The sequence below is a fragment of the Megalops cyprinoides genome, chromosome 11, assembly GCF_013368585.1.
Source record: "Megalops cyprinoides isolate fMegCyp1 chromosome 11, fMegCyp1.pri, whole genome shotgun sequence".
NCBI classification, from domain to species: domain Eukaryota; kingdom Metazoa; phylum Chordata; class Actinopteri; order Elopiformes; family Megalopidae; genus Megalops; species Megalops cyprinoides.
Window position 1 is genome coordinate 25836889 of NC_050593.1, and position 14161 is coordinate 25851049.

A 14161-nucleotide genomic window follows, 5' to 3' on the forward strand; every position below is an offset into this window, starting at 1 on the left:
TGGATAATTATGCATTGAGAATCTCCATCTTGTTAGCTGTTAGCTCCATGTTATTAGCTTTTAGTTTAGTATTATATATTTTGTTTACTGTTTGACAATCTTAATTTCAGGTTCTCAAAGAGGCATTCGTGTGCAAAAATAAAGTTATCTTATCTGGACAGAAACAACCAAGGAACACAATCATTTCAGTATCAAGATTTTATTCTATTTACATGGTTGCATTGCTCCAATATCCAGCCAAACATCAGTTACACAGGAAGTGTTCAACATAAATCGCAACAGGTAGGAAACATAATAAGGAAATACTGTCCTCCATTAACCTTCCCTAACGCCGCACTGCTGTTCATACCGCTAATATCATGCCTCACCTGCATTTCAGGAGCCTTATGAGTTGAATCCTTATATGTGAATCAACATGATGACTCACATGATTTTCACATTTCTTGGAAATGGCTTTCCCCTCAAACTTACCATACCATAGCCTGCCTTGCTAACCTCCTATTTAAAATCACTTCCATTTTGGAGGGGTGGAGGGGAGGGTACTGTTTAAAATTTACACTGCTGCTCTCTAGGCGTGTACTCAATATGAGGTGTGGGATTGGTTATTGTCCTCCTAGCCAATTCAATCCAATCCAAATTTTTGTTTAAAAATGGTCTGGAGTTTGGCTAACTGGATCTTAAGTAACACCATCTTGCATTTTAAAACCAAAAGCCCAACAAAAAACATTTCACACATTATGTTCCTCAAAAGTGGTCCTTTCTACAGCCATGATAAATAATAAACAACTATATTAAACAGACTACTTACAAGTATATTATTTCCACATGCTCTCGTATGGGAGGCAATTTAACAATACCCTTCTAAAACTTAACAAATCAAAGAACAGAAGATTGAGTTGCCTGTACATTCAAACCTCCACCAGATGCTCAGGATTCAGAGCTACAGTGGGTGGCAGCATGTCAGAAAGCCTGACATGGGGGATTTCTGGGAGAGTTCACTTTATTTTACGCAAGAAGAGCTAATGCCCATACGATTAATACAAAAATAAAACAAAAAATATAAAAACAAACAAATTCCTCCATAACCAATAAAATGATGCAAGACTAATGCACTTTCACAATGAATTAGAATAAAAAAACAAACAATAGAAAAAAAATAGAACTGTGTTGGGTGGTCTCTTCTCCTTTGACTCCATCACACTCAGGGGGAACTAATGTCCATTTCTCTGTCCCCTCCCTCTGCCTCACCTCATCCTACCCTTCCACTTCTGCCCTGTATTTTGTTCACTCTCTCTCCTTTGCCTGCTATGAGAGGTATTGACCAGCAGAGGGAGCTGTGAAGTGCCATTTCATTTTTATGGAACTCAAAGAGATAAATTGGACAAAAAAAAACCCAACCAGTCTCAGAACTTCACCATGAGGTATCTCCTTCTGCAAGGAGTGAGGAGTAAGATGCTTCATTGTTGTGTTAAGCTTTCCTTCTTCACAGCTAATAAAAATCTCACAGCTAAGAATTTCTGACACTCAATTCTATCACATTTACAGATCATTAATGGTAAAATGGGACAGACAGAGTGCAAAATTAACTTATATCACCACACTTGTGCCGCTGCGGGAACTCTTGTCCTGTGGGAAAGACAAAGGAGCAACACAGTCATTAGTGCATGGCATCTCGGGGAAAAAGCAAAGTGAGGAGCACAAGTGTGTAACGTTGTGAAAGAATGTGAATATGTGAGAAACAGTATGGTGTATGAGTGTGAGTGTGCGTTTGTGTGTGTGTGTGTGTCAGTGTGTTTGTGTATTTGTGTGTATGTGTCAGTGTGTTTGTTTGTGCGTTTGTGTGCGTTAGTGTGTGTTAGTGTGTGTGTGTCAGTGTGTGTGTGTCAGTGTGTGTGTGTCAGTGTGTGTGTGTGTGTGCGTTTGTGTGTGTGTCAGTGTGTGTATCAGTGTGTGTGTGTCAGTGTGTGTGTCAGTGTGTGTGTCAGTGTGTGTGTCAGTGTGAGAGAGAGTGAATGCGTGTATGAGGGGAAAGGAGCGGGCCTTACAGAGAAGCGCTCGTTGTGTCTCAGTCCTCCGTTCTGCCTGCGTCCCGGCTTGATCTCGATGGAGGTGTAGCTGGGGGGCTTCTCAGGCCAGCCTCCCCCACGGCCGCGAGCTCCGCCCCTCCTGCTGCTGTCCTCGTCCTCAGAGCTCCAGGACCCCCGGCGCCGCGGGGGGGAGTAACTCCTGTCCCGACGCGGCGGGGCCCGGCGCATCTCCTCCAGCAGGTCGTCTCTGCTGCGGGATCGGGGGCGGCCCCCTGGCCCGGACCCCCGCCGCCTATCCTCGAAATCCGACTCCTCGCTGTAGCTGCGCAGGATACCCCGGCGGGGAGGGGACAGGTCCTGGCGAGAGGGGCCGTAGTCGTTACGGCGACGGGCGCTGCGGCTGGAGCTTTCGCTGGAGCGGCTGGGGGGGCGAGCACTGCGGGGGCCGGAGGGGACCCGCCGGGCGGAGCTGCCAGGGTGCTCCACTATCGGCGGCAGCTGGATGACCCGACGCTCCACGCCTTGCACGCCCATCTCGTTAAGGGAGGAGAGCATGCTGGGAGGCCCCGGCGAGAATGGCACGCCCTGGGGCATGTGCTGAGGCGGGGGTGGCATCGCCTGGGGCTGGAACAGGGGCGTGCTCACGTCCATGTTCCGCACCTGGCTCTCCAGGTAGTCCAGGGCCTGGCTGGTGCCGTGGATGCTGCCGTTGCCGTGCATGCTGGGGGGCATGCTGGGGTGGGCGGGATGCGGAGGTGGGAGGGGCATGGGCGCCATGGGGATGTTCTGCTTGGAAGGGAACTCTGGAACAGAGCGGGAAGGCGTGGGTCAGCGGCAGCGCGGGAGCCGTGAGGAGGGAGGTGGTTAGGAGGAGGGAGGCGTGCCACTTACCGGAGTACAGCATGGGGTTCATCTGCGTGGACGAAGCGTGGGAGCTAATGGGGGCGTAGACAGGCTGGCCGTGCAGCCAGGGAGCCATGGCCCTCTGGGCATCCTTCATCATGCGGTGCTGCATCACCGCTGCAAACAGAGAGAGGAGTGAGTGTGTGTGCCTCACTCAGAACAGCTGGGCACATGGGACAGGCGGGGCACTTCCTCAGCAAACACACTGATGCTTCTCCGAGCACTAGTAATAATCAGGTACTTAAAACTATTACCCACGCTTGGAAGAAATAGAAAATAAAACTGTTGTAAGTTCCTCATTTGGCACAGCTACTAGTGGCTTCTCATTTCCAAGTTAGAGTACTTGTACAAATCTTACCTCATCACACAAACTTACAATCAAAAACACAGACATACCCCAAGTAAGGCATCTGTGTGTGAATGTGTGTATTACAGAGAGGAGCGTGTGTGAATGTGTGTATGTACTGTACATGCATTACTTTACATTACTGGCATTTAGCAGATGCTCTTATCCAGAGCCACTTACATAGGTTACATTTTTTTTTTTACATGTCACCGATTTACACAGCTGGATATTTACTGAGGCAATCTGGGGTTAATTACCTTGCCCAAGGGTAAAACAGCAGTGCCCCTGAGGGGAATCGAACTGGCAACCTGTTTCGGTTTTGAGTCCCGCTCCCTACCGCTGTGCTGCACCGGCGCACATGCACATGCGGGAGGCGGAACGGCGTGCGTACCTCTCTCAGGACAGCAGCACGTCTGTGGGCAGCACGGGCAGCGTACGTAGCAGCAGCAGTGCTGAGGGCAGCACTGGCAGCAGCACACACCGAAGAGTATGATCAGGAGCAGGCCACCAATGACGATGAAAAGTACCACCAGCCAATCTGTGTGTGGGGGGGGGGGGGGGGGGGGGGTCAGAGGTCACGTCAATCGAGCCAAGAATGTAATCTGAGCTGTGGAATCAACATGACCAGTGGCGGATTTTGATAGTCGGTTTACAAACTGTTTTCTGTCGATTCAATAATGGGTTATTTACACCCTCAATACTGTATATTTAGATGTGTATGAACTGGAGTCAACTTTATCAAAAGCATAGAACTCATTTAGTACAGTAATCGTAACTGTCAACTGAGGAGCTCACAAACACCAGCAGGGGTCGGAATATTTGGGGAAAAGGAGTTGTCATCTAGAAGTGAATCTGGAAGAACTCAACCTCAACGTCTGATGTATGTGATGCTTGAGACTAAGAATGTTTGAGGTTTTTGATTTTACATTTACTTATGCAATACATGTGTCCCTTCAAAATACAATTATTGAAGACTTTGCATATACAATTAATATGAGGGGATTATATATCTATATTACGGAGATCTGGATAGAACAGGGTTCCATTTAATTACCGTTAAACCCGGAAAAGCCGGGTACGCAAAAAATGCTTGGAATAAGTTACTTACGGTACACTATAAGTTTGACCTCCCGGTCTGAGTCTCCTGTTGTGTCACCCGGAGCATCAACGGAGCAGAAGTACACTCCGTTATCCCACCACATCACTTCAGTAATAACCAGATCTGCCTCTGCAGAGACACACACACACACACACACACACACACACACATCAGCTTTCACATGGACAAACACTGGATGACAGTTATATAACATGTGGACAAAGATATGAAGGCGGGACACAGCTATAAAGGCATCACTTTGCAGGACACTTAGGGTATCTGGGGAGATGCTTACTGTTTTGAATGGTGATCTTGCGCTCCCGGTAATCAGACCCCAGGATGGGCTCATTGGTGCCCCTCTTCTGGACCACGGTACGGATCGTCCGCTGGCGGTCTGGGCAGTCGTTGGCCGGGTCCTGACCCAGAGACAGAGCTGCCTGGTAGGCTGGGAAAGAGGAAGTCCAGATTCAGCCCCAGCCTGTCTCACACAACACGAGTCTATTCAAGCGTAAATGAATGCTCTCTGTGAGGTCCTGTGCGCCCCCAGCTGCCCCGTACACTCCTGTTCACTGGTACAGCTCCTGCCCAGCTGCGGGCACCTTCTAATGTACCACTCTGCCATGCAGTTCACTTCTGTGGGCCTCTGATCACCTGCAGACCTCCCAAGATCACAGCCCCAACTTACCTGTGTCCACACTTACCTGAATAGACCCGCCCCCCCTGAGCTCATCTGAGGAACCTATGGCCACCTGTAGACCCAACTCACCTGTGGAATAGTACTGCAGCACGGGGTCCATGCAGAAGGACTTGTAGCGCCAGGTGACCAGGACATCCTGCAGGTTGGCCGAGGTCGTATAGTCACAGCGGATGGTGACTGAGGCAAAGAGAGCTGTGCTCCTCTCCGTCTGAGGAACAATTACTTGGATGGACAGCACCGCTGAAAGATGGACGGATGAGAGATTTTGAAACCGAAATGAAATTCAGGCAAAAACTTTGCACATCAAACAATTCATTTACAGAGAAAGATCAAAGAGAGGGAACGAGACAAAGCTGGAGACCTGACTTTTAAAGTCCCTTTCTTTCATTAACTTAATTCAACAAAGGGCTAGGAAAAGGTAATTACATATTTACAAGTAAGAAAAAGCATAGAAAGAACCTTGGACCAAACCCAAAAGGGAACCCACCATTGACACCCACAACCTAGATGTCTAAGATCTGAAACAGCAACAGCAGCTTAGAGCTTTCTGAAAACAGAGGGCCCACCATCTAATCTAGGATCCCTCAGTTTGACACATTCACACACAGCATTTACAAAGAGAAAAAAAAAGAAAAAGAAAAAAGGACACTCCTCAGCCCCCTCCATTTTAAAACACACTGCTTCTGTGTCTCTGTCAAATTCCAGTGAATTTATGATCATGCGTGGGAAACCCCTCTGGAACTCCCCTAGCCTTAAAAAGCAGAGCTCTCACTTTAAAGGGTCCGTTTAGCCCATTTCAGAAACAAAGGCATCTTCCTGGCAGAAAAACACCCAGACTTGGAGGGGAATGGAGAGAGCTGCCTTTGAAATACTTCTATGAAAAAAATTAAAAGAATACATGCATTCTTTCAAAATCCCAAAGAAGTTTATCACTCATTCAATTATACACACACACACACACACACAGAAACACCTGGGTGTGTCTTTCATCCTCACTTCACATCCAGTTTCATACCACACTCACACAGCAAAGTCACTAAACTGGAAGAACCAGTCAGACAAGCAGCTCATACATCAGGCTTCCGTTTCTTCCGCCATTGACAGCTTAAAGGCCCCGGCGTCACACAGGGAACACGGCAGACCAGTCTTTCAAGAGTGTGTGTAGACACATCGCAGTCTCTGTGTCTGTCTGTTTGTGTGTTCTCCCAATTTCAAGTAATCAGGTCAACTTTCGTGCAAGAGATCCCACATGCAAAACAAAGACATGCTCATTTGATTCTCGCCTAAATTGTGACTTCTTGAGACTCCCCTTCAGAGCATTTACAGAAATGGTGACCAGCAGCAGAAGACATATGCTCTATGCAAGTTTACACCTCCACTCTCTTCTGTGAACACTTTGTTCAGACCTCTGCTGTTACCTGCCTGGTAACAAACAGCTGTCAATACACCTACTCTTACCCAATACGAGTCATCTGGTATCTGGATCACTCCTGATTAAAAGCACTTTTTGATATCTCCAATTGCGTGGGATTGCTTTGCATCCAGTAGCGGTGGCAAAGGAGAGTGTTGTTCTTATAGAGTAGTCTACAAATCCTATTGTAGATTTTAGGCCGCTCTCAGACAGCTGCCCCTGCGTTTCCTGTACCAGTCACCTGTTCAGAGACTGTCGCCCAGACTACTCCCACACTGAAAATAAGCAAAGAGGGTATTTACCCTCTTCTCCAGCGACATCTACATCCACATCCCTTTGGTATGATTACCATAATTAAACAACGGGTTTTAATCGATTAAAAAGAAGTGCTGTCCGATATGTTCATTCCAGTAGCTTACTTCATGTATTCTCTACAAAAAATTTAGACAACACATAACTCATTCAACAGACTATGAGGCCGCGGCCAAGCACGCCGACAAAATGCGGAAACACAGCCAAAACCCATTCTTTGACTGGGATCTTTCGGTTACAGACTTGTGGCTGAAAATTCAGTGCGAGAAGGACATTAGGCCTTACTACTCAACCACCTCCAGCTAACAATATCACCATGGATACCACACTTATCTTTACAAACTTCAGAACAATAACATGTTGTGTTATTTAATTTTTCACCACTGTATATGACACATTTTGTCAGAAATCTCTACGTTGTCAACCGCTATCTTTTCAAGTCATCTGTAAACACGTCCCTGTCACGTGACGAACACTTGTTTGCTTAGGTCATAGTTTCACCTGTCGATTATTGACTTACTGAGCATGCTCCGTATCGTGAAAAGGAAAAAAGAAACCTGAAGTTTTAAACCTGACTATGAATAAACATATCATGACAAAAGCAGATAAAGATACAAATCAATCAATTAATCAAAATGACGTTTAAATGCGAAATTTACATGTAAATTCCACTTTACCTGCCGGCAGGAGGCCAAACAGCAATACCGTCAGTATCAGGTTCCCCATTGTCCTGTAGCTACAGCTAGCCAGCAAGTTAGTTAAATCCAACAAGGAAACTTTAGAACACGACTTCTTTTCTTCCGATGATATCTCACATCTCAATAATGGGACCAAACAAAAATTTCCATATTCAATGCGTCGATAATGATCTTCAGAGTGCCATCGTTCAAATGAAAAAGCCCTGGTTTCCTGCTTTCCTCGACGCGACTCCCTTCGCAGGTGCCTTCGTTTTCTGAAAGATCGGACGCTTACCCTCCCCCAGCTCTCGGTGGCATCAGTGACCCCACCCCGAAACAGGTGCATCACGTGACGCAACAGCGCGGCCAAACGCCAAGACCGTGCGGAGTAGTCGTGGATCTTACAATGTGATAACAGGTGACGTGCTAGTATGCAGGCATGCGAAATCAGACGAATATGAGATTATGAGATTTAGAAACGTCCCAACACGTCAGTTTGGATTTAATTTGAAATTAAGACAAACTGTTGAAACGACAATGCAACAATTGCAGTGCCCCAAAGAGTGTCGGGTTGATTCCCAGGTGGGCCACTGATGTTTCACCGTTGGCCAAGGCACGTAATCTGAGCAGCAACCGGGAATATTCGGATGTATCAACAGGTAACATGTAACGATTAGAAAATAAGCAGGTTGCCCAGCACAAGCAAATGTAATATACAATCCATAGGATTTACTACTGATGTATGTACTTGGTAATGTGACATATGTGTCCATTACTTTTTAAAGTGCCTTTCTGTGTCCAAATCTAATTATCACTAGTAGAGAAAAATACTTTCTCTGTGTATAAGGCATTGGCAACGCACGTCCTGACAACCTGCGGAGGTGCTGGTTACAATGTAGGAGTGAAATAATGAAAGAAAGCATACGACCCCACATTTAGATGTCTTCAAGACCCAGATTAACAAATTCAACAATATCCCAGTAAGTGCTAACCAATTACTGCACGAATATGACGCAGACCCAGGCCCTGGGATAATTAGTGGTGCCTGGAGCGCCAGAGTCCTTTTCCGAATGATGCTCTACGGTGGGCGCACACGTGCGCCTGGGGGTGTGGAAGGTCTGCCTCCTCATCATCTGCCAAGTCGGATTCAAAGAGTTTCCTGCTATTGTAGTTTCATCCTGGGCCAGATGCCAGAGCTTGTGTATCTGTCCGTTTTAGAATTCAGTTGTTTCCTCTTCCGGACCTCTTGCATTTTTTGTTTAATTGCCACAGGAAAAAAAAAAAAAATCTGCGATGAGACATGTTACTTTTGTCTTTTTTGAATGATGAAAGCAAGAAGTAAGCAAGAAGTATGCTAGTACAGAACTTAATATTGTCTCTGTTTTGTCACATAAAATGTGAAAAGCTCAAACACCTTATTAAATGGAAAATGATCAAACATAGTTCTGGTCTTGCTAGTCTTCTGGTCCTGATTAATATGATTTCCAGCCATGAACAATTAATGAGAAACCTAAAGTAGAATGCCAATTTCCTGATTATTTAATCTTGTAAATTTGATCTGAGGCGTGGCAGTGAAGCCTCTGGAATTGAGTAACACTGGCACAGCTGTGTATTAGCATCGCCAAGCAGCGCAGTGCATGACCACAGTCCCTTAGAGGCTTACAACACCAAAGTTAAAAAGATTGTGGCAATCAGAAGATAAGATTTCCAGAATCACCACCCTTTCTGTTCACTCTTGAAAGTGCTGCATGATGACACATGAAACAAAAATATGTTATATAGAACTAACTTTGTTTTTCTCAGCACTCAGCACAGAATTAGCAGATTTGAAAATAATAGTTGCCAGAGCGCGTTCGAACAAGGCGATACAAGCTAGTCGCTTGCTGCATACAGCAAAACCTGTTGGAGGCTATCCTCTGTGAATTTTCTGAGCACAGTGCTTACTTTGAAGCGTATTAAGGAATCTGTTGCTGAGATAACGATAGGCACTGGGAGGATAATTTTGAGAAGTTGAATATTTTTTTCATGCTAGTGTATGGAGTAACTGTTATGGAGTTATGGAGTAAATGTGGAGATATGGAGTAAAAGTGCAAGGTTTTTTTTTTTTTTAGCATCTGCCGCGTAGCTGCCTATTTGGCATAAAGTCCTAATGTTGTTTTATTGTCGTTTTACATCTTCGTTGCTATTATCTATTTCTACCACTAGATGGCAATATGCTTTCCTATAGATTTTTTTTACAGTTCACGGAAGTTTGTGGTAAAATAATTGGAAAGAAACGGACATGGTGACCTTGTACTGTTGAGCCTGAATAAAGGTTACTGTTTTGTTATTTGTTACATTCTTAGCCTGTGCTGTGTATACGACGCACAACGTGCAACCACCGTTTGCAGTTCAAAACAGCAGTGAAATACACAAACATATTGACTTTCATCCCCATTTTATCACAAGGGTTTGGTGCAATGGTTACACTTCCATAGCTACAGACAGGGGCTTATTCAGAGCATTTCCAGTTCATCAGTGGATTGCCTGTGATAAGGTTATATATAAACAGGTTTGAAAAGAAAGTCTTGAATGTTTTCTTTATACGCTTGCCTATTTTGCTCTGAGAGAGCACTGTCTGTGCTTATGGTGTCTGACATGCAACTGACTGCAAAGTGGTAAATTGACTAGAGGATAAACTTCTTGGGTAAGTAACCAAGTTTAGAGTCCTTTAGTTATGGTGGACCACACAAGTGTCTTTGAAACCACTGCACCACCTGCTTGATTTGTCAGCCGTGGGGAAGTGGAAGACCATGCATGAAACTGTGTACAACAAAGCAAAGTGGCTTTTAATGGCTTCTGACATTGTGGCACATTGTGATGAGCAGAGGCCCTTGGGGATCGCGCGTGATGCCTGCCTGCATGAGGTTGAAGACCTTTTGAGTTGCATGAAAGCTGATGGTCGTTGGCCTCTTTCTGTTTTGCTGTAAGAACACTCAATACCACAGGGTGTAACTGCACTCAGACTGACAAAGAGGCATCAGATGGAAAGAGCTCTACTTTCAATTCAAGTTTTTTTTTTTCTCGCACCGTCAAGGAATCAGGCATGCGAATATTATACTGTACCACCCATCAAATGGTGTAGACCACCAAGGAAGCATTGGCAAAGAAAGGATTGCCACAGGTGACTGGCAAGCATGCCTGGCAAAAAACACATCACACCTAGTTTAAGAAGTGGAAAAAGCCAGTGACCACCTCACTTGACCAGCCTAGCCCTGATTCTGTTGGTGAAGTGCATGAAAAGCAAGAAGCTGATGAGAAGAGTCAGGGTGCAAGCCAGTGGTTTCTCCCCAATGAGACTATTCACATACAGAACTTTAGGGTTGGTCCCTGAAATAGATATATGCAGTTACTGAAGAAGCAACAGGCCCAGCATCATACAGGGACGTGGATGTGTGATGGTCATCTAGTGTGTTGTCATGTGACGACCAGTGTAAGCCCTTTGTCAGATCAGTCTGCAGAGAGTTCTGATTCATCTGCTTTGTTAAGTTGCTCTGGATAACAGTGTCTGCCAAGTGACAAAGAGTGAATGTAAGTGGCAATTAACTACATCAGTGTACAGCATTAAATTGCAGCAGATGGCACGTTGGTTATTGTTCAGATTTCTGTCTGCACACCCAGCAGAGGCAGCCTTGTAGAATACTTTAATCGACAATCTTGGAATATGACAAAAAGTGGCTACTTAAGCAACTCTTTACATTCCAATATGCTTTGCCTTAACCCTGTTCTCTAATGTTTCAAGCATATACAAAATTAAAAGTGCCAACACTATTTTCTTTAATTTTTTTTTATTCTGATCAATAATGGAATGCACCTGCAAAGAAAAACATCTTGTTTCCAAAGAAAGGTCACAATTTGACCTGCTTTTGCTGCATTGAGTATCTTAGTGGAAAATGACAGAGAGTTGAGATATATTTGGAGTTAAGACAAAAATGATAGGCACATCCAGATGTAGCTAAACATGAGCTAATATAAGCAAGCTATTGCATTTTCTCTTCTCTTGTTGCTGTAATTTAAAAGGTCAGACTTAATCTCTGTGATTGCCCATGGGTGTTTATTAGGCAAGACATTTGGGAAACAAATCATTGATGTGTCTACCTTGACGTCATACCCGCAATAGTTCATTCTTCTTACCCACAGTTTGAGTCACTGTGAGGACTGCTCACCTACAATGCACTTTCGTTACATCCAGATTAACTGACTGATAACAGTTTTCTGCCTCTTTGTTTAACAGATGCAGGATCTTAAAAAAAACCAGTGGCATTCAAGAAGACACACTTAAGGCAGATTACATCTTTAGCTGGACTTGAGTAAATTCTGAACCTGTGAAGAACAATGCATTACAATCCCTCTTTCAGTGCAGCTAACTGCCCTAACACATATCCTTCACACATGATCACACCAATATATGCACTCAGGCACCCATGCACACACACAAACACAATATGATGCGTTCTCTCTCTTTTTTTCACTCTCTCTCAGGCACACATACATACAGTAGGACTGGACAATATGGAAGAATACACATGTTGATTAATTTATAGAAAAAATTTACCCTTTTGTATGACTCCCCCAGATGCAAAAAAACTCCCTGTGGTATCTTTGTAGTGATTTTAATTCCCATTGTTTTGACATAAACACACAAAGACATATTTCAAAATATTCCTGTTAAGGCTCAGACTAACGCCTGGCGGAATCACCTGGAGGAAGCGGGAATGGCACACAGGAAATGACACACGAGTACAGGAAATAGGCCTGAACAGGAGTTAAAAGCAGCGGTGATAAGAGCTTAAGAAACTTTACCGATGAGAACAGGCCAGCCTGTCATTTGTGAAAAACTGCCGATTCCACAGTGCCTGACCTTAAGAGTCTCAGTTCCGTTTTATGCATAGTTTTATTTTATGCATTTATTTCATAACTAATTTCTGTATCCGCCTCTCTTCACACAACATGAAACAGGCTCTGTTGCCCATAATATCTGTCCCTTCATATATACTGTATCAGGGTAACTATTTGAGTGAAACAGCCTACTATTACTGAAACCAAAAATGTCTCTCTTATCTGTGGGGTCTATCATTGCTCTTTGTATTTTTATAGTTTATTCATATTGTTTTATAAAGTGGTGACAAAGAGTGAACACAATACTGAAAATGTAGTCTAAGCCTAAGGCATTGTGCAATTTTAGTGCAACTCTTTTAATTTACACTCTCAACATCCTGTTTGCTCTTTTTCTACTATCATAAATGCCAAAGCCTTTCTTACCCTTTTCACTTTGCCCCACTTGCAAGAGATTCATGATGCAGCTATATTACTACAGGTGATTACTGCTGAAAGTAATCACCACTATGCAGGCCTCTTCACAGACCTGCATTCCTGAGTATTTGGGTGAATGAAGATTAATTTATTCAATCCTACCAGCAGGAATGTGGCAATAATGGCTTGGTGAGTCAAAATGAGCTTGAGTTGCTAATAGCAACATGACCAGCATACACGTAGGACATTGACAAAAAATTTGCAGGCCTTCAGTCAAAGAAAAATGTACCAAAGCTAGATAATAATGACAGTATGAGAAATACAGAAGAACTTGTTTATGTGACAATAGGAAACTAAATTTAAATGGAGTAATAAAAAGAAAAAAAATGATTGAATTGATTTGAATGGAACAATAAAAATAGTGACTGAGATTTCATCTGGCTGATTGTGTCAGAGCTCTCATTCTTACAACTGTCTTAAATAGACAGATATGATCATTTGACAAAAGCAATGACCTTCAATATATGTGTGCCTGTGTGTATCCACCTGTGATTGACAGCGCTTTCACAGAAAAAGACTCTCTGTGGGTGGTTATATCAGACAAAGGCTTTGTGTTCATGACTCACACTGAATGGAACACTGTCTGTCAAAAGAAGCTATTAACCCCAGGGCTGTACAAATCTACCAGACAGGACTATGAACAAACTGTGGCAAATACACCACACAGGACCACTGTAAACCAACTGCTAAAAATCTACTAAACCGGACCGTGAACAATCATAAAAAAATCAGCTGACCACGAACCACCCATATCACTTCTCCCACGTGAGTATTAACCAGTTATGAAAATTCTTCATACAGACACTCCATACATGAACCAAAACAAACGTACCACATGGGAGGATCCTAACCCAAGCAAATTGACAAATTTACAACACAGGACCATAAACCAGGCAGAACAAACCTAGTACACAAAACCATAAACCAGACAGAACTAATATAGTACATAGGACATTAAACCAGGCCAAATAAATATGCTACACAGGGGGACCATAAAATAAATCTAGCAGACAGAAGCATAATAATGGAACCATATCAAATTTGCTCCACAGGATATCCCACAAGCGCAACATCATGCCCTGTAAAGTACCCACAAAGCTGCTGTAAAGATGTTTGGGATTGACCCCGGATGTCATACATGCATAACATATGTGTTTTCACTGAATCAACGTACCCGTATGACCTATAATAGTCTCCTGGGCTTCCCTGCATTAACAGTGTCTGTGTATAGTGTTAATGTATGCAGTTAAAGTTAGGACATTTGTGTTAAGTTTGTGTGTGCACACAGAGTCAATGTGTGTTCATACTAATTGTATCAGTATATAGTTAGCCTGTGC

General features: G+C 43.9%; 1 protein-coding gene across 2 annotated transcripts; it reads right to left on the reverse strand.

The window, feature by feature from the left end:
• Nucleotides 1–219: 219 nt before the first annotated feature.
• On the reverse strand, nt 220–7748 carry ildr1a (immunoglobulin-like domain containing receptor 1a). Of its 2 annotated transcripts, XM_036540403.1 has the most exons (8): nt 7473–7748; nt 5142–5312; nt 4671–4820; nt 4385–4504; nt 3668–3814; nt 2919–3047; nt 2046–2830; nt 220–1626 (listed from the first exon to the last, which is right to left on the reverse strand). In XM_036540403.1, exons 1-8 carry the CDS (start codon nt 7519–7521, stop codon nt 1588–1590), a joined length of 1590 nt encoding a protein of 529 aa, XP_036396296.1. In that variant the 5' UTR covers nt 7522–7748; the 3' UTR covers nt 220–1587. The 2 variants fall into 2 exon arrangements, with proteins under 2 accessions (XP_036396296.1, XP_036396297.1); XM_036540404.1 differs by lacking the exon at nt 3668–3814.
• Between the last annotated feature and the right edge of the window lie 6413 nt (nt 7749–14161).